The 25,585-nt window shown below is 31.5% G+C and overlaps 2 protein-coding genes and 1 pseudogene across 4 annotated transcripts in view; all 3 read left to right on the top strand.

Annotated features, from left to right (window-relative positions):
- Positions 1-13,096, top strand: part of LOC126703090 (mogroside IE synthase-like) — a 50,463-nt gene extending 37,367 nt beyond the window's left edge. For 2 of the 3 annotated variants that reach the window (XM_050402002.1, XM_050402006.1), the window contains exon 2: positions 12,252-13,096. In XM_050402002.1, the coding sequence (XP_050257959.1) occupies positions 12,252-12,977 (726 nt within the window). In that variant the 3' untranslated portion in view covers positions 12,978-13,096. Of the gene's footprint in view, positions 1-7,554; positions 8,263-12,251 lie in introns of those variants that run through there. The other variant, XM_050401997.1, reaches the window with a different exon arrangement.
- LOC126703092 (mogroside IE synthase-like) lies at positions 111-791 on the top strand (annotated as a pseudogene).
- Positions 13,097-22,106: 9,010 nt separating the features above from the next.
- LOC126702363 (mogroside IE synthase-like) lies at positions 22,107-24,259 on the top strand. The gene is made up of 2 exons (XM_050401055.1): positions 22,107-22,850; positions 23,355-24,259. Exons 1-2 carry the CDS (start codon positions 22,203-22,205, stop codon positions 24,066-24,068), a joined length of 1,362 nt encoding a protein of 453 aa, XP_050257012.1. The 5' UTR covers positions 22,107-22,202; the 3' UTR covers positions 24,069-24,259.
- Positions 24,260-25,585: the final 1,326 nt, after the last annotated feature.

The following is a 25,585-nucleotide window of genomic DNA, read 5'->3' as shown; positions in this document are numbered from 1 at the left end:
TGTTAATCAATGAACATTATTTATTATTTTGATTTTGTTACATATATTTCGAAATTCCATTAGGTGGTGAATTGGATGGCAGTCAGCAATGATCTATTAAAACAATAGGACCAATTATTCCATCAATGTACTTGGACAAACGGTTGGAGGATGACAAAGAGTACTACCTTCACCTATTCAAGCCTGATGTGGATGCTTGCATGAAGTGGCTAAACACAAAGGAAAATGGCTCAGTCGTTTATACTTCATTTGGAAGCATGGCATCCCTTGGAGAAGAGCAAATGGAGGAGCTAACATGGGGTCTAAAGAATAGCAATTGCTACTTTTTGTGGGTTGTTAGAGAAACAAAACAGAGAAAGCTTCCTAGTAATTTTCTAAAGGAAACAGAGGAGAAGGGGCTAGTTGTAAGTTGGTGCCCTCAACCAGAATTCATATTGGCTCACAAGGCAATTGGGTGCTTTATAACTCATTGTGGATGAAACTCGACACTCGAGGCATTGAGTTTGGGGGTGCCAATGGTTGCAATGCCATAATGGACAGATCAAACAACTAATGCAAAGTTGATTGTGGATATGTGGAAGGTAGGAGTAAAGATTAAATTGGATGAAAGAGGCATTGCTACCAAAGATCAAATAGAGCTGTGTATAAGGGAAGTAATAGAGGGGGAGAGAGGGAAAGAGATGAAAAGGAATTCAGTGAGATGGAAAGAACTGACTAAAGAGGTACTGGACGAAGGTGGAAGTTCTGATAAAAACATAGTGGAGTTTGTGGAAAAACTTGTAAACTCCTAAAGTTATTGTAAGCAGTAACTCTTCATTATATTTCATATAAATATTTTTCTTTAAATCGTTAGGATTTTGTAGTAGTGTTAAACTTGACTCATTTTCTTTATTTAACACTATGTCCTTTTTTTACACACATGTCAAATATTATTTTGACTAAATTGTAATTTATATCCTTAAAGTTTGGGCTAGTTTTGATTTAGCTAACAAAATTTTAGAATTTTTTTTAAAAAAGAATTTGAATCCATAAAATTGTGTCATTTTTAGTTGAAGTGATAGTCAACAGACAACTCATTATTTTTTGTGTATAAACAAAAGAGCTTAAATCTAAACAATATGTAATGTTAATGGTACAGATTCAAATTTTAAAATTTTAAGCAATAAAATCAAAATTACACCAAAATTTATGGGTGTAAATTTAAATTTAGTCTTTCTTTTTAAAGCATAAGTATATGTGCTCTTAAAGATCAAATATTTTTCTCTTCCGAACTCTTGTCGAAACATTAAAAATAATTAAATAAAACTGTGCATGAATTTATCCTAAAACTGTCTCTTTTAAAAATCAAGTAAAGATGATGAGTACATAAATCCGTATTAAATATTATCCATTCCACGCTTTATAGTTTATAACTTCGACATGACTACTAGAATTATTAATATGAAAGTATTAATTTTTTAATGTATTTTGTGAAAAGTCATACTTTTTTAATAGAAAGAACCTCTCTTTGTTGTCGTAGAAGAAGACAAAAGATGAAGGGGTCACCATTTTGCATCCTAGAATGACAAAAACATACGTTTCTGTCTCTAATCTATGCCTCCGACTAGTGTTTCTCCCTTTACACTTCTTATTATTATTTATTTTAAACAACCTCAACCCTCCTCAAGTTTATGAATAAATAGTAAATACAACCTCCCCCGTTCATGTATGTAAGCAATGATCTCATGTTCACATTATTGACTACTAGTATGTAACACACACTATGTACACAGTTACAATTCTACATACACTAAGATTTGTATGTCATATGTTTAGTTATAGTATTTTAATATTTTTAGGTTGTATTTTTTATTTTAAGTCTCTTTTAACTATTGCTTATATTTAACTTAAATCATGATAATTTCAAGTAAATTTTTGTTAGCAATTATTTTACATATTCTTTCATACAATTTTAAGGAGGTCTTTTGATCTTAATTAACCTGTATATACTTACAATGTAATCAATAACTAATATTTATCAAGTTTTTAGGCACTAAAATGAAACTTATTAGTTGCCCACATACTGCTTCTACATGTTACATAGTTCATAAATGCCACATATTATCCCAAGATCAACAACCTTAAGGTGGTTTATTTTCCATAATTGGTGAAACATAAAATAAAACATAAAAGTGAGATCAAGGGTTTGTATTATTGATCTATCCCACTTTTTGTGCTCCATTTTTCATTGCCGATAAATTGTTTTTTAGAAAAATAATCGAACTATTTGGTGACAAAAATTTTCGCCACTAGGACATTTGGCTATGGGGATTACGTGACAAAAGTTGTTTTGTCGCCATTTGTCATAGGCAACAAAATTAGAACATTTGGGGATGAAAATTTCATCACCAAATATACATTTTTCTGTAGTGTTGCCTTATTCTTTTTATTTTCCTTATAAACAAACAAAGTTAAAAAAAAAAAAAAATAAATAAATAAAATCAGACATGCTATACCACAGTTGGTGGAGCATAAAATAGAACACAAAAGTGGGATATAAAATTTTTATTTTTTATTTGTCCCACGTTTTGTGCTCAACTTTATACTCTACCAATTACATCTTGCCACATATATATATTTTTTTTCCATATAAAACAAGGAATGTGTAAAATGAAAAAAAAAAAAAAAAAAAAAAAAAAAAAAAAAAAGACATTAGACATACATACCACAATTGGAGCACAAAGTGAAACACAAAAGTGAAATAGTGAATGATTTGAATTTAGAAATATTTCATTCCCTTGACTAAACAGAACTAACCTTTAGTATGGGTATTGAGTACCTTGGTACTCTAAACCCAGTTTTCCAAAATGTTGGCCAGCCAGTCGATTAAAGAAATAGCTTTTTTCGGAAATGATCAGATCCCACATGCTGTTAACCTTAGGCTGGTAATAATGTCAATTAGACATTAGGTGGTTAATCACTCCTAGATAATTCTATATATGATTATACATAGATAATCCTATGATTGGTGGAGACTACCCAATCCTTCCAAACTCAACACGTCACAAAGGAGTTGATTCGACAATAATTTTTCATAATAAAATTTGCAATAACACTATGAATATAATTATTATATATTGTAATACACTTATCATAATCAAAATCTTAAAAACTAATTATAACAAAATAAAAAATAAAAAATAGAAGAGAGAGAGGTAAACTTGAAATGTACTTGGCTTGGATCCGTTGCCTGGAATTACTTGATTCAAACTTTATCCAATATTGGAGCACTGGATCTGCTGTAATGGTATCATATGTCATCATTGCAACGGATCTAGTGCACCGGAGGCACTAAACTCAAGTGAGTCAAGCGTTGCCCACTTATAATTACTGATGATCTGGCTTTCTCCATAAAATAATCAAGTTATTCGCAAGAAGAAAGAGAGAAGTAAAGATGAAAGATGAAAGGTTATAGATATTGTAATACAAAACACAGTAGCATCACTCATTCCAAATAAATTATCATTTTTCTTGCATCTACAAACGTAGCAATAAGACTATAAGAGGCAAAGCAGGAAATCTCAGAGGCCATAACGTAGCGAAGATAAGGCCGCCCAACTAACAAAATGAGCTTAAATCCGTTGACTCGTCAAGGTCATTGGACTGGAAGGTGGGAAAGGGCATGGGATATGCATAGCATATAGGACAACTAATAAATACAATTATTCAACTTCACCAATGAGTTACATAATATATGTCTGATTCCCGGTTCATAAATTCTTCATCCTAAGTTTCTACACACAAACAGAGATCGACAGAGAGAATGGAGAGTCAAACTCAAACTCAACCTCAACCTCATATCCTAGTACTTCCTTATCCTATACAAGGTCACATAAACCCAATGCTCCAATTCTCAAAGCGCCTGGCCACAAAGGGTGCTAGAGTCACATTAGTAGCTACCACCTCTATTAGTGAGTCAGTGAAAGCCATAGCCAGCCACACTATCAACGTCGAAATCATCTCTGATGGCTCTACAGAAAGTAAAACTTTTGACTCCAGTGACAGTGATGAATACTTTGAACACTTCATACTGACAGTCTCTCAAAGCATGACAAAGCTTATAATTCAAAACATAGAGCCAACTTGCTATTCAATCTTACCACCTTCACCTCTCTCAAAAAATGAAAACTCAATGCTACCCATAACTGGGATACGTAATAAATTTGAAACTTTTACATATGAAAATTTTGATGGGCATGGTGTATATGGTTTTTTTTTTTTTTTTTTTTTTTTTTTTTTTTTTTTTTTTTTTCTTTTCTTAATGAGATTAGAATTTGATGGATAAATTTTGCCAATTGGAAATGGATAAACTTTCAGTAACTATAAGAAAATAATTATAAAAAGTCTAAATTTAGAGTACTAGTTTTCTATTTCTTTTTTGGGCCAAAAAGGTTGGTTAAAACTTTTAAACGTATATTCTTAATCTTAAGGTAGTGGGGTTGTGTTTAGTAATTAGAGGAATAGGGTTGTTTTTTTTTTTTTTTTTTTTTTTTTTTTAAGTAGGTAACTTTGTGTAAGTGGAAGATAGGTTTTTTACTCTTTTTTAGGAAGTGGGGATAGTTCCTAAAAAACTACAAATAAGACCATGTTAATTCTACTGCTTACCAAAAACACAAACCATTCGTATCAAAAAAAGAAAAGAAAAAAAGAAAAAAAAGACTTTAACTATTCTTCTGCATCTACATCTCTTTTAGTGACAATTGAGATAAAGTGTGTGTGGTGTTTGTATCATAAATAAGAATGGCTGGTGAAGAAGAGGGTCCTGCAATCAGTATCGATCTCAGGATGACATATTCATGCATGGCAGTGTGGCAACATATTCACTGACAATGAGCGCTTGATAGGTGATGCTGCTAAGAACCAAGTTGCTAGGAGTTCTACCAACTCCATCTTTGGTACTCTACTTCTCCATACATTTTAATGTTTTTATTTTTGGGGAAATAGAACATACATGTGGATTAATTAAAGAAGCAAATAAAATTATGACTTCAAATATAAAAGACTACGTGTTACAGACCCAAACTTTTTTTTTTTTTTTTTGAGAAACAACCCTAACTAGTTTATTGAGAATTTATGTTGTTGTTAGTTTTTCCATTGCATCCAACTCATCAACTTGACAAAATTGTCTTAAATCAATTTTATTTATTTATTTATTTTTATGTTGGGTTGACTTTTTGTTTTTGTATTTGCCTTGACATATACTACTTTTGCATATAATGTGTTTTGACTGCATAAGAAAATAACAATGAAATCAACTTGACAAAATTTACTAAACTAAATTTTTATGTGGATTGATGAGTTAGGTTGGGTTGAATTTTTTGCTTGTTTATTTTGTTTTTAGCCTTGACATATACTACTTCTGCATATGATATGTGTTTTGATTGCATGAGAAAAGAAAAATGAAATCAACTTGACAAAATTTACTTAACTCAATATTTTTGTGAATTAGTAATGGATTAAGTTGGGTTGAATTTTGTTTTTAGCCTTGACATATACTACTTTGTGTTTTGATGGCATGATAGAAGAAAAATGAAACATTGGTTAATTTTTTATTCTTATTCACCAATATAAGAATATATTTATACACACATTTTACATTTTACATTATAATGCATTTGTAGGTCAAATGATTTTTTCATCACATCCTTAGATTTTTTGTGATTGAAAAATGTAATGATTTTAAATTATAATGGATGCAAATTATTAACTTTTACCCAAAAAATAGAAGAGTCTCTAAGTACGCACGTGTGCTCAGAGCCTACTATTATTAAAGTGTTTAACAAGACAATATCACAACAAAAACAAAAATCTCATAATACAAAATCAATGATTCAATTGTATATAAATTTTTTATAATAAAGACAAAAGAAAATGTTAAAATTGGTACCTTATTTTCAACCTTGCGAGAGGAAAAAAAAAAAAAAAAAAAAAGGAGGCAGAAAGCCTTTATGAATAAAATAAAATAAACTGATGATATGTTTGTTTAAATAGAAGAGTTTTAGGGTTTACAATTTAATTCTTATCAACGTGGGACAAGGCGGAGCAGATCTAAAAATTCTAAACCCATCCCCACCTTCCCTTATGGTGTGGGGCTAAACCTGCATGGGGCGAAGTAGGGAGGGGTGGGCCAAGCAAGGTGAGGAAAAATTACCATCCTTGGCTCCCCCCAACCCCACACCCCCCCCCCCCCCCCCCCCCCGCCGCCCCCCAAAAAAAAAAACAAAACAAAAAAACAAAAAAAATCCTTTAACTAACATGCTTCTAAGCTTTTAAAAGTAATGTTTTTCAAAAAAGCTTTTAAAACTTAAAATAATGAACTAAATATTATAGTCTTATAATTAACAAATAAAAACTTAATATTTTAATAAAATTAAAATAAAATAAAAGTCTCAGCCATTTAAATGGAACAACATTATGTTTGTGGTTTAATACAAGATGAAGGTTCTTCTGTTGCATGCTCTTAAATCTTCTTTCTTTTTTCTTTTTTTAAACTTTTAAATTTTAAAGATTTGGTTTGATACCCAATTAAATAAACGTGTTTTAAATTTCATTTTCGAAAAAATAAAAATAAAAAAAAATAAAAAAAAAAATAAAAAAACCAAAAATTGTGGTCCAACAAGAAGTCAATTCACTCTATAGCCCCCTTGAATGGTTGTTTTCGTGCATTAAAATCACCATTGATCATTTATGTTGCACTGATTGAAGATAAAAATATCTCATAAGAAGAGCCCACAATTGTTTGCCATTCCCCCCATCACCTTTTCTGCTACTTAGAATCTATTTGGATAGAACTTATTTTGCTGAAATTGAAAACTGAAAATTAAAAACACTGTAGCAAAATAATTTTTAAATGTGTAAAAAGTATTGTGGGACCCATTTTTAATAAAAAAAGTGATTGTAAAGTGAAATTTGTGGGTCCGTGAACAGTGCATCCATGCACTGTTCACGATTAACTTGGTCAAATAGTGCCGCTAGAACAAAAAAAAAAAAAAAAAGTTAGAAAACGCAAACGCAGCCACTTATAATCGAATTATAAGGGAGTGTTTGGTGAGTATTTCCAAACAACAATTTTCAGTTTTTAAATAACATTTCACGTATTTTCACACACTTTTTCACCAACACGTATTTCTACAAAAGTTTTTAAATAATAATTTTCAGTTTTTAAACACATGTACCAAACGGACCCTAAATGGCTGCGTTTGCGTTTTCTGACCTTTTTTTTTTTTTTTTTTTTTCCAGCCGCACTATTTGACCAAGTCAATCGTGAACAATGCACAGATGCACTGTTCATAGACCCACAAATTCCACTTTACCGTCACTTTTTCATTAAAAATGGGTCTCATAACACTATTTACACATTTAAAAATTATTTTGCTACAGAGTTTTTAGTTTTCAGTTTTCAATTTCAACAAAATAAGTTCTATTCAAACAAACTTTTAATGGAGTGAAAAATCATTACATATTTACATGTTGAATTGAAATCAATATATATATATATATACACACCATTATCTCCTGTAATTTTAGTTCATGAATTCTTCAACCTCAAACTTCCAAAGAGAGAGTCATAGGGCGTTATTGGAAAAGAAAATGGAGAGAGAAACTCATATCGTATTATTTGCTTATCCTGTACAAGGTCATATTAACCCAATGCTCCAATTCTCAAAGCGCTTAGCCTCAAAGGGTCTTAGAGTAACATTTGTCACTACCATCTCTATTGGCAATTCCATGCAGGCCCTTCCTAGCCATTCTATCAATGTTGAGATCATCTCTGATGGATCCGAGGAAGCCAAAGATGCGGAGAGTATAGATGCATCTCTCGAACGTTACAAGCTACATGTCTCACAAAGCTTACCAAAGCTTATTGAGAAACATTATAGGTCCAGATATCCTCCAAAGATTTTGGTGTATGACTCAATTATGCCATGGGCTTTAGAAATTGCAAGGAAAATTGGGATTGATGGGGTTCCATTTTTCACTCAGTCTTGTGTGGTTAATGCCATCAATTATCATGCGAATCATGGAGCAATTCAAATGCCCGTAGAAAAAGGGGCTTCAATATCATTGCCCTCGATACCATCACTAGGGTTCGATGATCTAACTTCATTTCTTTGTGATAAGGGCATGTACCCAGCTTGGCTAAAGCTCGCATTGAATCAATTCTCGAATTTTCAGGAAGCAAATTGGCTCTTGTGCAACACTTTCAACGAGTTGGAGAATGAGGTAAGTTAAGCTATATCAATTCATATATATTGATAATAAGTTACAATGTTTTAACATTCTTAAAGTTTGTGATTATTTTGATTCTCTCCTAAAGTTTCAAAAGTGGGAAACATTTTGTTTGAATTTATAGTCCGTCCTTCATTTCACTGTGATGAGATGCCTATTGCTAGGTATCAACTAACCTCAAAATTACATTATTTTTTTCATTCAAATTTTGTGGAAATTTTTATTTTGCCCCCATAAAGAATCAAAATCTAAATCCATTTTTACAACATTGTTTTGAGCTAAGGTCAAGGGAGTCAATCTCTGCTATGGCCGGAATATTTTGCACCGGCGCCTGAGACGGTACAGAAATGTGTTTGTTTCGTACCGATTTAAATACGGGCTATACTGGGTTGATTCCGATCATACCGGGAAACAAATCGGATTTCGGCCGAAAACTTCATACCCGAAATAACAAACAAAAAAATTTTAGATCTAATAATCTCTCTCCTTTCTCAATAACTTACTAACTTGCTCTTGCTCTTGGGTTACTGCCGTCGTTAACAGGGTGCCGTTGTTCCCACCACGTTGCCTGTAGCAACCCATTTGGCGATCTTCTCTTTAGCTTCTACTACTACTGCTTCTTCTTCTTTATCTGCTCAGAGGCTTATGCATACGTTTCTTCTTATTATTCTACCTTTTATTTTTCTTTTTATCTTAATCTTTTAACTTTTTGTTGTTTTGTGTTTTCTTTTTATCTTAATCTTTTAACTTTTTGTTGTTTTGTGTGCTTGACAAGTGACAAGTCACTGACAACCCACGTGAACACCATTCAAAAATTCAAACTCTACCTCTCTTTTTTAAGCCTTTATTCCAAGGCAATCTTATCCCAGTCCACGTAGTCATGGAACCCACATTATTTTTTTTTTTTTATTATTATTATTATTATTTAGAATCCACACTATCTTGTTTGTATACGATAAACAAAATCTTAGACCCAAACAATATAATACTGATGATTTCCACTCAGCTACACCTTTGAGAAATGGTTCAATCACAACCACTTGTATTGTTATCTTTTTACAACTACTATTTTATTCTATCTCTTCTTCTCGGTCTTCCTCTTTCTTCTTTTTCTTTTTGTTTGTGTGTAACAACTAGTCTATTATGTTAATATCGTTTAGTGATAGCTACTAGTCAATTGTGTAATATCAAAAAAAGCTTTCTGAAACAGGCGAAACCTTATAAATATATCAAAACCATTCCAATTATATTTGAATTGGCTTGAACAGCTTAAGTTGAATATAGTTTAAAATGTTATATAGAAAAAACGAATGTGATTTAAATTATTCGTAGCCAAGTTCAAGTATTAATAAGTACTTTTACACTAAATTAAATCATATTTATCATTTGATCTATAAATTAATCAAAGGTTAAGACACTCTTGTATCAAGTGATATATGGATAAAACAACAACAATTAGCGTTGCCTTATTTATTTATTCACATAAGTGTATTTGTTAAAATAAAGTATACCTTTGCCCCTTAAAGTTTGAGATTTTTTTTTGGCCATTTATGTTTCAAAATTTTCATTTTTACATTTTATATTTTTTTTTAGTTTTCATATTGGCCCTTTAAGAGTTTTTAAATTTTTATTATTATTTTAAAGTCACAAGATTTGATTTGTTACCCCCATTAAATAAAACTTTTTTATATTTCATTTAAAAATTAAAAATTAAAAACCAAAAAGTTTGGTCCAAGAAGTCTGTACACCCAATACAATAGTCTATATATAGGATTGTTATCTCTGTGCAACTACGAGTCTATATATTCTCTCTCTTCTTCTTGTACTTTTTTTTGTTTTTGTTTTTGTTTTGTTTTTGTGGGTGGAGGTGTGAGTGTGTGAGAAACAACTAGTCTGCTATGTTAATATCATTTAGTGATAGCTACTAGTCAATTGTGCAATATTGGAAAAAGCTTTCCCAAACCCTATAAATATATCAAGGGTTTGGCTTACCTTAATTAATTTCGTACTTATAGCAAGTGGTAGTAAGTTTTAATCTCTACATTTTATTTAATTAGTGAGTGATGTAACAATTTCTTATTAAAACAAAAAGAAATTCCAGTTAAAAAAATACTAAAAGTAAGTCAAACTTATATATCAAAACCATTCGAATTATATTTGAAAAAAAGAATTTTCAAAAACTTCTTGTTTACTTATCATGAATTGGCTTGATCAGCTCAAGTTGAATATAGTTTAAAATTTTATCTTAAAAAAATGTAGTTTAAGATATTCATAACCAAGTTCAAGTATTAATAAGTACTTTTACACTAAATTAAATCATATATATTATTTGATCTAGAAATTAATCATAGCACTTAATCCCTATATATCTCAAGTTTCCACATTGAATGGATATCATATGAACAGTTTCTCGGTTCTCCCCCCTTTTTTTGGATAAGTATCATATAAATATGTCTACCCAAGAAGTATGTTTTTTTTTTTTTTTTTAATAGAAAAACCCAAAAAGTATTTATAAATGTTAGAACATTGAATTGGCTGGTGATATGAAAGAATGAAAAGAAATAATAATGAAAGAGTGGGCTAAAAATTACTAACAATGTAACTTCCTTTGAAATACCCTTGAGTTGTTGAGAGAGAGAGATTAATTGAAATTAATAGAAATGTTGATATACAATGCTAAAGACCCTAATTTTTTCATGATTTATTAAGGTATTAAATTGTGATTAAAGTTGCATAATTACTCATAAGATTATGACTGGTGCCTGTTGTATTATTTATCAATCACAATAAGTGATGTCACCACTTGTGAAAAAAAAATTGTGTTATTAGATTTTTATATACATAAATTGAGAGAAAGAGATACTCACATACTTTTAGTATGGGATTTCTATTTTCTTTTATAAATTAATTAATAATGATGATATTTGAATAAATAAATAAATAAAAAGCTATGCTCGAATGCCGAACTATATAAACTCAAAAAATCCAAAAATTGATATTGAGTTTAAAATTTTGAAGTCAATCTCATTTTCATATTCATTCTATAAGATTAGATTTGGCTTTTCTTTCAAACCAATCCACTGCATTTCTAATACCATAACTTTGTAGGCACAAAGAATTATATGAACCTTGTCACCTATTTGTTTGGAATAATTCTAGTATTACACACATTTTGCAACAATTGTTTTATGTGGTAGATTATAATTAGCTCATTGTCACTATCACATGAATCCATCATTTTTTTCTTCACTACTCCCAGTCTACCACGTAGAACAGTTGTGGCAAAATGTGTGTGAAAGGTTATGGTATTAGAAATATACATTTTCTTTGCATTTGTATTTATGGTGAGATCCAGGAAAATTGAATATGTAAGTGGCGTGAATTAAAAATTCTGTGAATTTGGGAATTAAGAGTATCGTATTTCTTGTAACAGCAAGTGTAATGATATTATTATAGTAGGAAATTTCAAAGCCAAAACAAAGTGAAGACAAGGCAAAAACAAAATCAAACTCTGGATTTCTTTTCTAAAAAAAAAAAAAAAAAAAGAGGAATACAGTGGATTTCATCTAATACACTTTGATAAATATTAGCATCTTGTCAAATTACGTATATTCCTGTATTCTTTTGGTGTACTAGCTATTTTATGTCTTCATTCTTCTCTACTTTGAATTAGTGAGTTATTGGCAAAGCTAGAATTTGCCACTTCTGTGTTATTTACTTACTGACTACAGAGCCTACAACTCATTGAAGTATGAAAATTTTATAAGATTTGTTTATAAAAGAAGTATTTCAGTTTTGTAGCTTTGCTTACTAATATGCTTACACAACACATCCCTGTACGTTTCCTCAATTTGAGATAATTTTATTTATATTTCATCCTATTTTTAATATCCCCTTCATCTTCCGCTCCGTTGTTGATCAGTGAACATTGGTTTATTGTTTATTATTCTGATTTTGTTCCATATGTTTCAAAATTCCATTAGGTGGTGAATTGGATGACAAGCCAGCAATGGCCTGTTAAAACAATTGGACCAGCTATTCCATCAATTTACTTAGACAAGCGGTTGGAGGATGACAAAGAATATGGCGTTCACCTATTCAAACCTGATGTGGATGCTTGCATGAAGTGGCTAGACACAAAGGAAACTGACTCAGTTGTTTATACATCATTTGGAAGCTTGGCATCCCTGGGAGAAGAGCAGATGGATGAGCTAACAAGGGGCCTAAAGAATAGCAATTGCTACTTCTTGTGGGTTGTCAGAGAAACTGAACAGGAAAAACTTCCTCCTAATTTTTTACAAGAAACATCAGAGAAGGGACTAGTTGTGACTTGGTGCCCTCAATTAGAAGTATTGGCTCATAAGGCCGTTGGGTGCTTCATGACTCATTGTGGATGGAACTCAACCCTTGAAGCATTGAGCTTGGGAGTGCCAATGGTTGCAATGCCAATATGGACGGATCAACCAACTAATGCAAAGTTCATTGTGGATGTGTGGAAGGTAGGGGTAAGGATTAAATTGGATGAAAGAGGCATAGCTACCAAAGAAGAAATAGAGCTGTGTATAAAGGAAGTAATAGAAGGAGAAAGAGGGAAAGAGATGAAAATGAATTCAGTAAGATGGAAAGAATTGGCTAAAGAGGCAGTGGATGAAGGTGGAAGTTCTGATAAAAATATAGAGGAGTTTGTGGCAAAACTTGTAAACTCCTAAAGTTATTCTATTAGTTGTAACTCTTCATTATATTTTATTTAAATGGTAGGCTTTTCAGCTTTTGTAGAAGCGTGAAACTTAACTTATTTTATTTATTCAAAATTATGTCTTTTTTTTTTTTTTTTTTTAACCCATGTCAAATATTATTTTGACTAAATTGTAATTTATTTCCTTAAAGTTTGGACTAATTTTGATTTTGCCCCTAAAATTTTTGAATTTAAATTCATAAAATTATTTCATTTTTAATTGAGTTGATAATTACGGACAACTCATTAGTTATGGTGTATAAACAAAAGAGCTTTAATCTAAATGTTATGTAACATTAAGGGTATGGGTCTAATTTATAAATTTTAAGGGATAAAATCAAAATTTTCTGAAATTTAAGGGTATAAATTGCAATTTTTTTTAACATAAGTATATGTTTTCTTAAAGATCAAATATTCATACCACTGCATACCCTTAGTACAGTAGTCATTCCATAAGTATAAATGCTTGTAAGATGTGGGAGGCAAGGGTCAGGATTCAAGTCTATAAGAGGAAGTTTCACACACATATATACTTAGATTAGACTAGAGTAGAAATTCTATCATGTAAAAAGAAAAAAAAAAAAAAAAAAAAAAAAAAAAGATCAAATATTCATGTCTTTAGAACTCTTGTCAAAACATTATAAATAAAAATAAATAAATAAACCTGCGCATGCGTTGTCCTAAAACTGTACGTCGCTTGTTAAAATGAAGTAAAGATAATGAACAATTAGGACATAAATCCAAATTAAAGCTTGCTCCATTCTACACTTTATAGCTTCAACATCACTTCTACAATTATTGGTATAAAAGTATCACTCTTTTTATTTTTTTCCCTTCTCAAAAAAAAAAAAAGTATCACTTTTTTAATGTATCTTGTCCAAAGTCATACTTTTTAAATAGAAAGAACCTCTCTTTGTTGTCTTAGAAATAGACAAAGATGAAGGGGTCACCATTTTGACACCTAGAATGACAAAAACAATACCTTTCTGTCTCTAATCCAAGCCTCAACCCTCCCCGAATTTCTGTATAGATACAACCTCCCCCGTTCATTTATGTAAGCAATGATCTCAAGTGCTAATATTATTGAGTTTTTATATTGCAAAAGTGGATGAGATGTACCCATTTAAGATTCCCACTCAATTAATGGGTTCCAGTTAGCTCAACTGGTAAAGTTTCTAATGGTTGTATAAGAAATCTGAGGTTCAATTCCTGTCTACACCAAAAATTGATTGATGTCTTGGTCTGATGATAAAGAGCTATTATTAGGAGCGAATGCTCTAGGTTGAAACTCTCTTAAAAAAAAAAAAAGATTCCCACTCAATTGTATAATACAAGGAAATGAAGTGTAACTTTAGGTAGGAATCTTTGAAAAAAAAAAAAGAATATTCTATTAAGAAGGATAAGGATCTATTTGTTGCATTTATAGAAATTAGGTGCGTTGGGGGGAGAGGAGGGGGGGGGGGGGGGGGGGAAGTAGGGACTAGGGAGTGTCACTTATACAAATTATTTTAGGTTGAGACTAAGAGAGGAACATCATTTAGATACATCTCATGATCTCTTTTATAAGCAGTGTGTGTGAAACCTGACAAGTTTAGCAATAAGAACCCAAAAAGAATTCAGATGACTATAGGATCTCTCCAACACCTTTTAGATTTGTTTCAATTAAAAATAGAATAAAAATGTAAAAAATAAAGTTAAAAAATTCTGATTGTAGCTTCAAAAGAAAATGTCAAAAGAAAAATAATTGCACAAGATGCAAGCACTAGTTGATAGCCAAGTTAATACAGTAATTCTAGATAGTGGGTCTGAGACTTAAATCATTCTTGACCCAATTGAAGAAAGTGAAACCTAAAGAAGAATTAGATTGAAACCTCAACAGAACTTTGAAAAAAAAAAAAAGAGATAGCAAATCCTCTTCAATTCTTGAAGGAATCATGGTTATCAAGGAAAAAGGTAATTTAGTTTTGACCGGTGAAGTGGCGGAGCAATGTACAAGAGGTGGCTTTGAGCAGCAAAGACTAGGTGGGCCAGCGGTGGAGAGAGAGGAGGGTTTAAGGTGGGCCGACGGTGGAAACAAAGGATGGTTTGGGTGGACTAGTGGTGGAGGGAGAAGAGTGATTGGGGTGACTGATAGTGGAGTTTTGGATTTTCTGGTTTTGTTTAAGAGAGAGAGAGAGTATACTATATACGTATAGGTATAGTCTTTTTAGTTTTTATTTTTTATTTTTTAATAAGCACTGTAGTTAACTAGGATTGGTTGGATTAATTGTACTTAAGTGATCATGTGCAGTGCACATGTCATTTTTTACACATGTCAATTTATTAGAGTAGTTTGCAGCCTTATGTTACAATTGGTTTTGTAACTAAATTTTGTCATTTAATACATACACACACACACACACACAAAATTAATACTTAAGGGCAAGGAATTGCTACAACCTTGGTTGCAGCAATTCCTACGTAATGGTGATGTGTCAAGCTGTTAAATAGACACTTGTCTAAATATTTCTCTTTAAATTCTTCGAGATTTGTGCAATGTGGCAAATTATTTCTGTGGGTTCCACTTTTACTTTATTAGGTCTGATCTCCACCATTGATTTTCTTTAAAACAAAATAAATACAATGATTTATGCAGGAATTTGCTGCAAATCCTTGCCCAATACTTAATACCTTTCTTTAATCTATTGGGCAATGTTGTCTTTTTAATATAGTAGGGCCCTCTCTTCCAAGCCTTAACCACCACCCCCCTAACCCCCCCCCCCCCCCCCCTGAGCAGCTAGCCCAAAGTCCAGTTCAACCCAACAAAACAAAAATCTCATTAAAGCCCTTTTAACCCATGGTTACATACAAACCAAAATCAGGAAAATAAAAATGAGAGAGAGAGAGAGAGAGAGAGAGAGAGAGAGAGAGAGAGAGAGAGAGAGAGAGAGACACCCAAAGATAGAAGCTGGAGAGAGTAGAGAATAGAGAGTGAGATCAAGGATGTGAAAATGAAAATAAGGACAAAATTTAGCTACAAAATTGGTTGTAGCCTAAGGCTAAAATTTTACTCAATATCTTTTTATTGGAGGTTTTGACAAATCCACCATTGGATTACATATTCTTCTTATATTCTCTATGCTTGCAAAATTTCTAGAAAATTAAAGATCATTAGCTATGTGTTGAGGTCTAAAAAAGTTATAACACCAAGGCCTAAAATAGCACAATGGGTGAACCCCATATAAAAGGGTTGAGCTCACCACAAGAGAAAATGATGGCCCAAGTCCATTAAAAAAAGATTTAAAGCCCAAAACCCACAAAAGGATAGGCCTTAGGGCCTATGAAACAAAGGGAAGAAAGGAAAAAAAGCCCAGCCTGTCAAGATCAGAAAATCAAAGGAAGTCTAATAGGAAGAACTGGGCTGGGATACTAGAGACTGCCAGGGGCTCGGGATCCTCGGGACGTGTAGCATAGCTAGGATGAGATTAAGACAGTTCAAAAAGAGCACCAAGAAACACAAGGAACGAAGGACATATATGTTTTTCTAAATTACCCAATGATGCAAAAAGGAACCAAAAGGATTAGAGAGTAACAATTCATGAACAAGAGGCTGGTACCTTGAGCAACCTAGAAAGAAGAAGGATAGCCAAAAAGCTGAGTCTGAAAAGGTAAGGTTTAGAAGCCTTAAGGGAAGAGAGATTGGAGGTCAGCCCTTTAAGGACACCCTAGAATGGAAAGTTAGCAAGAAGCATTTAGGGAAATAGCACCAAAGGAAGAAAACTATGAAAAACAAGGAAAGAACCAGTCATCAGAGTGACTGGCACAACGTGGGCTTTGGTACCCAGGGGAGCAGAGGAGGGGAATCAATAGTACCTTGGAACCCTAGAATGACACTATAAAAGGGAGAAGCAACCAACATTGAAGTGGCATTCAACAAGAGTGAATCATAACAGAATCATTAAGAAAACTCTGTAAAAAACTAAAAGAAAGTAGTAAAAGAAAGAGAAATATTGCCCAGTATCCCAAAACAACCACTATAGAACATACTTAGATTCAAAGGTATTCAAACTTTGCAAGTCTTAGAGGCTTGGATAACTATCTAAGTCTGTAATTTTTAAGCTTATTTTGGACCTTATAACACGTCTTAGTGAACACATTGTGATTTACAACTAAGAAAAGTAATGAAATATTTCATAGTGTTTTAAGGATCCTTAATAATATATATGTCTCTCTCTTTATTACATTGTTCATTTACTGTTTCTTGTTGTTCAATACATATATATTTTTGCTTGCTACTATGTACGTATTGTAGGATTCTTGTGCGGTGAACCAAGACTAGTCCCTTTAAACAACAACTCAAAGGCCTAGGGTCCTTGCTTCAACTTGGGCTGGACATTGTCCAAAAAAAGACCCTCACACTATGTCATCAATAAATTGTTTAAATTGCAAGTTTATGTAATTCGAAATTGTGCCTAAAATATAAACTTATAGATCACATAGTAAATAATATCCGATTGACACGAAATTTGATATATATATATATATATATATATTAAAAGCATAAAGAAGATAAAATTTAACGGTTAATTTTCAAAATATGTAATAATATTTAATTTATTGCGTAAGGTTATAACCTTAGGCTATAAACAATTTTGTAATTAAATTTTTTTCTAAAAATAATGAAGAAAATGAAGCTAGAGAGAGGCACGGTGAAAAGAAACATATAGAAAAGAAAGAAGAAAAAATGATGGGAGATTTAGAGGTGGGTTTGAAATGGCGAAATAGTAGTGTTGGGTGAGATAAGAAATGAATATGAGAAATGATGTGTCTACAATATTTCTACAACATTTTTACAACAAATCCTAAGTGGAAGATTGTTACTGGTTGTTATTGTTGGGGCAAAAAAGTAATCTTAGTGTTATTTTCAAATTTGAACCAATAACAACTAACCACCTGTGATTTATTGTAAATGTAGCATCTCTCAATGAATATAAAAGAAAAGAGGAGCGGAGTAACGTGGGTAGAGTGAAAATGTGAGTTTGGAAACTCCTTGGAAATTATGTATACCCTAAAGATGTTTGCTTATTTACAAAAATACCAAAATTTATATATATATATATATATATATATTTATATATAAAAGAAAAAAGGAGCAGAGTCACGTGGGTAGGAGTAAAAATGTGAGTTAATTTGGAAACTTCTTGGAAATTATGTATATATAAATATAAAAGAAAAGAGGAGCAGAGTCACGTGGGTAGGAGTAAAAATGTGAGTTAATTTGGAAACTTCTTGGAAATTATGTACTTTACAAACACCCTAAAGATGTCTGCTTATTTGCAAAAATACCAAATATATATATATATATATATATATACTTTATAAATAATCTATTTCATTTTATTAAGATTTTTTTTTCCTAAAAAAAACCTATATATATCCTATGCTTTATTTCGGGGCAGTGCATCAGTATACTCCAGTATAGAAAATTTTTATGGAATGATCTCTGAAATAGAATTCAAAACCTTGGAATAAATTTATTCCAGGGTTTTGAATATATAGAGAGAAAAGTGTCTATAGAGAATATATAATATTTTTTGGTATTTGATTGTTTGTTTGTAGTGGGGCAACAGTAAAGAATAGGTAACTAATAAAGATGCAAAAAAAAAAAAAGAAAAAAAAAGTCTTTTATTTTTGTTGGTAGAAAATTACATCTTAATATATTAAAAAGCAATGATATTGTGTATTTGTCTTGGTTGATAGTTTGTTAATACTATATGAATTTTTTTTTTTTTTTTTTTAAGTTTGGCCTTCCCTAACTTGAAATTCTGAATCCGTCCCTGAAGGCATGCTTCAAAATTTTTAAAACTCTAGATAGGACTAAAACAGTGTACGTGAAGTTGAAAGTTATTTTGTTTTATATTTTTAAAAAGACGTGGAGTAATAGTTTAGTAAAGTATAAGTTTTTATTATTTTTTTTATTTTTTTAAGAAACAAACACACACATATAAGCAAAAAGAAAAAGAATTTTAACACAAAGGCATATTATAACTCCACTCAAAAGTTATGGTAGTTTTTAAAGGAGGGGTGGAGTATAAAGTTGAACACAACAGTGGGTGGAAGATTTTTATTCTTGATCTGTCCCACTTTTTTATGCTTCAATTTATACTTTACCAACCACAATTTGTCACATTTTTTTTCTTTATAAAAAAACATTTAAACTAGAATATATATATATATATATATATATATATTATGACAATTGGTGGAGCATAAAGTATAACACAAAAGTGGGATAAAGGATTGGTATTTTTGATTTGTCCAACTTTTTGTACTCCACTTTATACTCTATCAATCACAACTTGTTAGATTTTTATTTTTTATTTTTTATTTTTTTTATTTTTTTTTTATAATCAGACATTAATACATTTATACTCACCCCAATTGGCAAAGTATAAAATAGAACACAAAAATAGGGTAGTAAAGGAGTTGGATTTAGAAATATTTAATTACCAAACGAAAATAGCATTCAATATGGTATGTACTGACTACCATATTGAAAAACTTTAGACAACATTTATAATAGGATTTTTTTTTTTTTTTTTTGTTTTTTTTTTTTTTGTTTAACGGATACCTCAAAGACATTCATTTAGGAAAAACTTTTTGAAAAATTTTATGGGAAAGGAATAAACTATAATTGATTTTTTTATATAGTTTTTTGTATCACACATAAAAATGGTATCAGAATTATCCTAAAATGATTTAGGGGTCATGTTAATAAGTATTTTTAGAGCATCTATTAATGGAAAATGTTTCTAGTTTGGAGGGAAACCCTTCAAACTACTCATATATCTTTTTATTGAGTGTGAATTTTGAAAATCTAACTGTTAGATTGCATGTATTATTATATCCTTCATTCTTGCAAAATTTCAAAAAGATTAAGATCAATTGCTATGTCATCAACCCAATGTCTAAATTTTAAGTTTCTATGATCTAAAATTGTACGTAAAAAAAGTTTATTGATTAAATAGTAAATAGCACCTAATTTGAACAAAATTTAACATGTATGTTAAGCACATAAGAAACATGCAATCCAATGATTAAGCTTTCAAAATTGATACATAGTAAAAAGATATATGAGAAGTTTGAAAGATTTCTCTTCAAAATAATTTGGAAAAAAACCTTATTCTTTTTAATAAACCATTTTGGAAAAGGTTTGGTACCACTTTTATGAGAAATAGAAAAAATTTGTCAAAACATTAATTTTTTTTTCTTTTATCGTAAATTTGTTTCTAAAATAGCTTACTAATAAATACCCTTAGGACATCCGTTAACTTTTCTCAATGAATTATCAACAAATCCTCTAAAAACACCTATTAATTGGACCCCTTACAATAATCTTAATAACTTTCTTAACTTCTAAGCAGTTCTAAGTAGTTATAAGAAGGAAACCCAACCTAGGTTAATCACACCTAGATAATTCTATATATGATTGTACATAGATAATCCTATGATTGGTTGAGAAACTACTCAATCTTTCCAAACTCGACCCCTCGCAAAAGAGTTGGTTTGAAAATAATTTTCTACAATAAAATTTGTAACAAAAATATTATGAAATAATTATTATATATTGTAATACACCCATGAGAGAGAGAGAGAGAGAGAGAGAGAGAGGAGCTTATACTGAAGGTATTTGACCCAAACTTTACACACTACTGGAGGACTAGATTTGTTGTAATGGTGTCATATGTCATCATCCAACAGATCCGATTTATTAGAAGCATGGAACCCAAGTTTTGCCCACTTATAACTTTTTAAGTTATAATTACTAATGATTTGGCTCTCTCTATAAAATCATCACGCTGTACTTTGCATGACGGAAAAAAAAAAAAGAACTAGAAATGAAAGATTCTTCTCAAAAAAAGAAGAAAAAAAAAACTAGAAATGAAAGATTAATAATAATGTTATACAAAACACAGTACCATCACTCATTCCAAATACATTTGTTAGGTTCTAAAGTTTTGGAATTAAATGTTTAGAATCATATTTTGTATGTGTTGGTAAACCAAGAACAAAACATATCTAGTCTTTGTGTTAGGCAATACTCAAATGTGTAGGTTTTAAGTTTCAAGTTGAAGCTAATTGTAGAAAAGGGAAGTCACAATCTGCCAAACTTGATCAATCGAGAATTAGGCTCGACTGATCAAGAATAGGAGAAAAAGTAATTCTGCTGAATTTTAAATCAGGCCCATGCCTGCAAAAATGTTTAGGATTTCATTCCAACTTGTCCACATATAAAAGGAAAACTTTAGCTACGTTTTTCAGACTTATGGAAGACTTGTGTGTTACTCTTTGTGAGAGCTGAGAGGTTTTGTACCTTTTAATTACACAAGAATCTACCAGAGCAAGATCTCCAATCAAGCAATGGTAGAACCTATTTGCTACTACAAGATCAACTACTAGTGGTGATCTGAAACGTTTGAATGGAATCTCAAAATCACAAGCATGGGTGTTTGTATTACAATAAAACCAAGGAGAGAAGGAATCTGTGGATTCGAAGCTTGCATATGGTTGTGTTAGTAAGTTACTACTGGAGGTAGCAATAGATTTAAGATTAAATTTGATTGTAAAAATTTTGATTTTCTTATAGTCGATTTGCTTTACCTTGAGGATAGTTAGGACAAATTGTCCCTAGATTTTAACCTTGAAATAGATCGTTTCATCGATTTTCGTGGGTCATCATATCGTGATGTTATTTACTTTTCCATTGTTGTGCATGATATGATATATGCTTGTTTGACCTACATTTGAATAATAAAACTTAATAATAATCAATTTGGTTAATTAATTGGGTTAAACAATCTGGTTTAAGAGTCTAAATAAAACAATCAACATTATTATTTTTCTTACAACTACAAACGCAGCAATAATAATATAAGAGGCAAAGCAGGAAATCTCAAAGGCCATAACATTGTGAAGATGAGGCCACCCAACTAACAAAATGAGCCGAAATCCGTTTACTCGTCAAGGTCATTGGACTGGAAGGTGGGAAAAAGCATGAGATATGCAAAGCATCTAGTACAATTTTTTATTTTTTGGTTAAAAAGCATCTAGGACAACTTGTTAATGCAATTATTCAGCCAATGAGTTATATATTTGATTCCCGGTTCATGAATTCTTCATCCTAAGTTTCTTCACACACATAAAGAGATCGACAGAGAGAATGGAGAGTCAAACTCAAACTCAACCTCATATCCTAGTACTTCCATACCCTATACAAGGTCACATAAACCCAATGTTCCAATTCTCAAAGCGCCTAGCCTCAAAGGGTCCTAGAGTTACATTAGTAGCTACCACCACTATTAGTGAGTCAGTGAAAGCCATAGCCAGCCACACTATCAACGTAGAAATCATCTCTGATGGCTCTACAGAAAGTAAAACTTTTGATACCAGTGACAGTGATGAATACTATGAAAACTTCAGAGTGACAGTCTCTCAAAGCTTGACAAAGCTGATTGAAACCCAAAAAAGTTCCGAACACCCTCCAAAATTTGTTGTGTATGACGCAGTCATGCCATGGGCTCTAAACATAGCTCGGGAACTAGGCTTAGATGGTGCTCCGTTTTTCACTCAGTCTGGTGCTGTTAACGCAATCTATTATCATGGCTATAAAGGAACACTAAAGTTGCCCTTAGAAGAGCCTACAGTATCACTGCCCTCGATGCCATTACTGGGAGCCAATGATCTACCTTCTTTCATGGCTGATACTGGCACATACCGAGCTTTATTTAGCACCTTATTGAACCAATTATCGAATATTGATGAAGCAAATTGGATCTTTTGTAACACCGTCCATGAGTTGGAAGATGAGGTAGGCTAAGAAATTCCTTTCATATTGATACATAATTGCTTAAGTTTCTCCAATAAGCCTGCACGAACACAAATATATAGGCTTAAATTATTATGTAAATAATGATGAAACTTTTTCTAAATGATGTATATACCAATTAAACACATGACACAAAAAGTAATTAAAATGTTATTTGATTCTGTTATTATGGTAGCACCAATTATATTTCTGACATCAATTAATAAATTCTTCTTCTTCTTCTCAAAATTTTTTTTTATAAATTTTCTATAGCAAAATTAGTAATAGTATCTTCAACATTTTTCTTTCCATTTTTAGCTTTGCTTACTTTACAGAACACATTCCTTACGTTTTCTCTTTCAAATAATCCCAGATTTCATCCTATAATTGCTATCTTCTCCATCTTTAGTAATTTACAAGCTTTTATAATTGAAAGTCGATTATGTTGTTGTTGTTGTTGTTGTTGTTGTTGTTGTTGTTATGATAAATTCTTTTGTAATCCATTAGGTACTGAATTGGATGACAAGCCAATGGCCTGTTAAAACTATTGGACCAACTATTCCATCAATTTACTTAGACAAGCGGTTGGAAGATGACAAAGAGTATGGCCTTAGCTTGTTTAAGCCCGAGATGGATGCTTGCATGAAGTGGCTAGACATGATGGAAGCTGGCTCAGTCATTTATATATCATTTGGAAGCTTGGCATCCCTTGGAGCAGACCAAATGGAGGAACTAACATTGGGATTGAAGAATAGCAATTGCCACTTCTTATGGGTAGTTAGAGATTCAGAACACAAAAAGCTTCCAGCTAATTTTGTACAAGAAACAACAGAAAAAGGGTTGGTTGTGAGTTGGTGCAATCAACTTGAAGTATTGGCTCACAAGGCCATTGGGTGCTTCATGACTCATTGTGGATGGAACTCAACGCTTGAGGCATTGAGCTTGGGGGTGCCAATGGTTGCTATGCCACAATGGACAGATCAAAGAACTAATGCAAAGTTCATTGTAAATGTGTGGAAGGTAGGGGTTAGGATTAAACTTGACGAAAAAGGCTTTGCTAACAAAGAAGAAATAGAGTTTCGTATAAGGGAAGTAATGGAAGGAGAGAGTGGGAAAGAGATGAAAAAGAATTCAATGAAATGGAAGAAATTGGCTATAGAGGCAGTGAATGAAGGTGGAAGTTCAGATAAAAACATAGAGGAGTTTGTGAAAAAGTTATAAATTTTGGCCAATATGACCAAAATTTATTGAACCAACCACCATATAGTAAATTTATTCCCTAGAAATGTGTACCCACCTAAAAACCGGGCTATTCTGAACTATTTCGGTTGATACAAATCATTCCGTCTTTTTTATAATTATTTATCCTTATTGTGTAATGAATAAATTAAACTCTTTGTTTGTGTGTTTAATTTATTTATTTTTCTTTAATGTTGATACTGAGAACCCTAAATAATTGTTTTAAATTGAGACTATTTCCTTGTATAATGATAAATATTAAGACGAAGTTATATTGAGTTCAGAAAGTAGTAATTTTGAAAGTTTATATTACTATTAAAATATTTAATTATTTTTGCGAAATCAAAATCAGGCCTCCGATGAAATATTTATTTATGGCAAAAATTGTACAGTCTTGATATTTTGTTTGATAATTTGATAATTATAATGAGGAAAGAGAGATTAGAATTCTGGGCCGTACTAGTTACCAATTGATCTACAAAATTTTTGATTTTATACTCATGATTTTAATGTAATCTGTAACTATTCATTCGATTAATTATCAAGAATGACTGTAATTTTACTATAATTTGTCGTTATGTGGACGCAGATTAGATCACTAACTAAAGCCACTTACAAGTACAGGTGACGACCCAATTAAGGTGTGGTGTATCATCTTTTTCTTGTCTAACCTGGACATGCTTAATTGACGTTCACAAAATGTATTTTTAACACTTAAAAACAAAATCATGTGAGACCAAAAATATAGGTTTGAATGACTATTTTTAAAAATCCATCTTAATTAACGATCATGTGCCAAAAATATTATGCAAATGTGATAATTGAACATCTTTAGATGTTTTCATTTTCAGCTTCGTGGTTTTCACTAAAACGTGGTGGAAATTTAGTAAGAAAATGCCACCATGGCTATATCGTCTTCTTCTCCATCTCTTGAGAGATGATACCCTTACGAGCCACAAAGCTCCTTTGTTAACAACAACAACAAAAACTAAAAACGGCTATAGCCCATGTTTTTTTGAACATTCACAAAGCTCCTTCTTGCAGGCTGACTCAAATTATTAATATTCTTACTAAACAAACACTTGTTTTGAAAATCCATTTAGATCAAGTTTTTAACCTGATAGAGATATATTAGCTCAATGTAATATGCCCAAACCCAATCTTTTTAGTCCAAAGTTTAATCCACTATATATACCCATGTTATATATAATTATATATTGGCATAACATTTTTAGGTTTATAAAGAAATTTCAAAAACACTGTTAGATATATTATGGCCCAAGTGGCTCAAACTAATTGTAGGCTCATGTACTTGTAGAATAAACATATTAATCTAAAGTTAGTCTAGGGTTAGCTTAAGGTTAGTCAAGTATTCTTTAGCATATAAACCCTATGTTGGGTTTATTGTAACACAAGTGCTTAATATATATATATATATATATATATATATCAAATGGGGGTAAGCTACAAACAAAGGGAGAGAGTGTCGTTCAAATGGG

The sequence above is a fragment of the Quercus robur genome, chromosome 10, assembly GCF_932294415.1.
Source record: "Quercus robur chromosome 10, dhQueRobu3.1, whole genome shotgun sequence".
NCBI classification, from domain to species: Eukaryota; Viridiplantae; Streptophyta; class Magnoliopsida; order Fagales; family Fagaceae; genus Quercus; species Quercus robur.
This window is presented reverse-complemented; position numbering and strand designations above follow the sequence as displayed.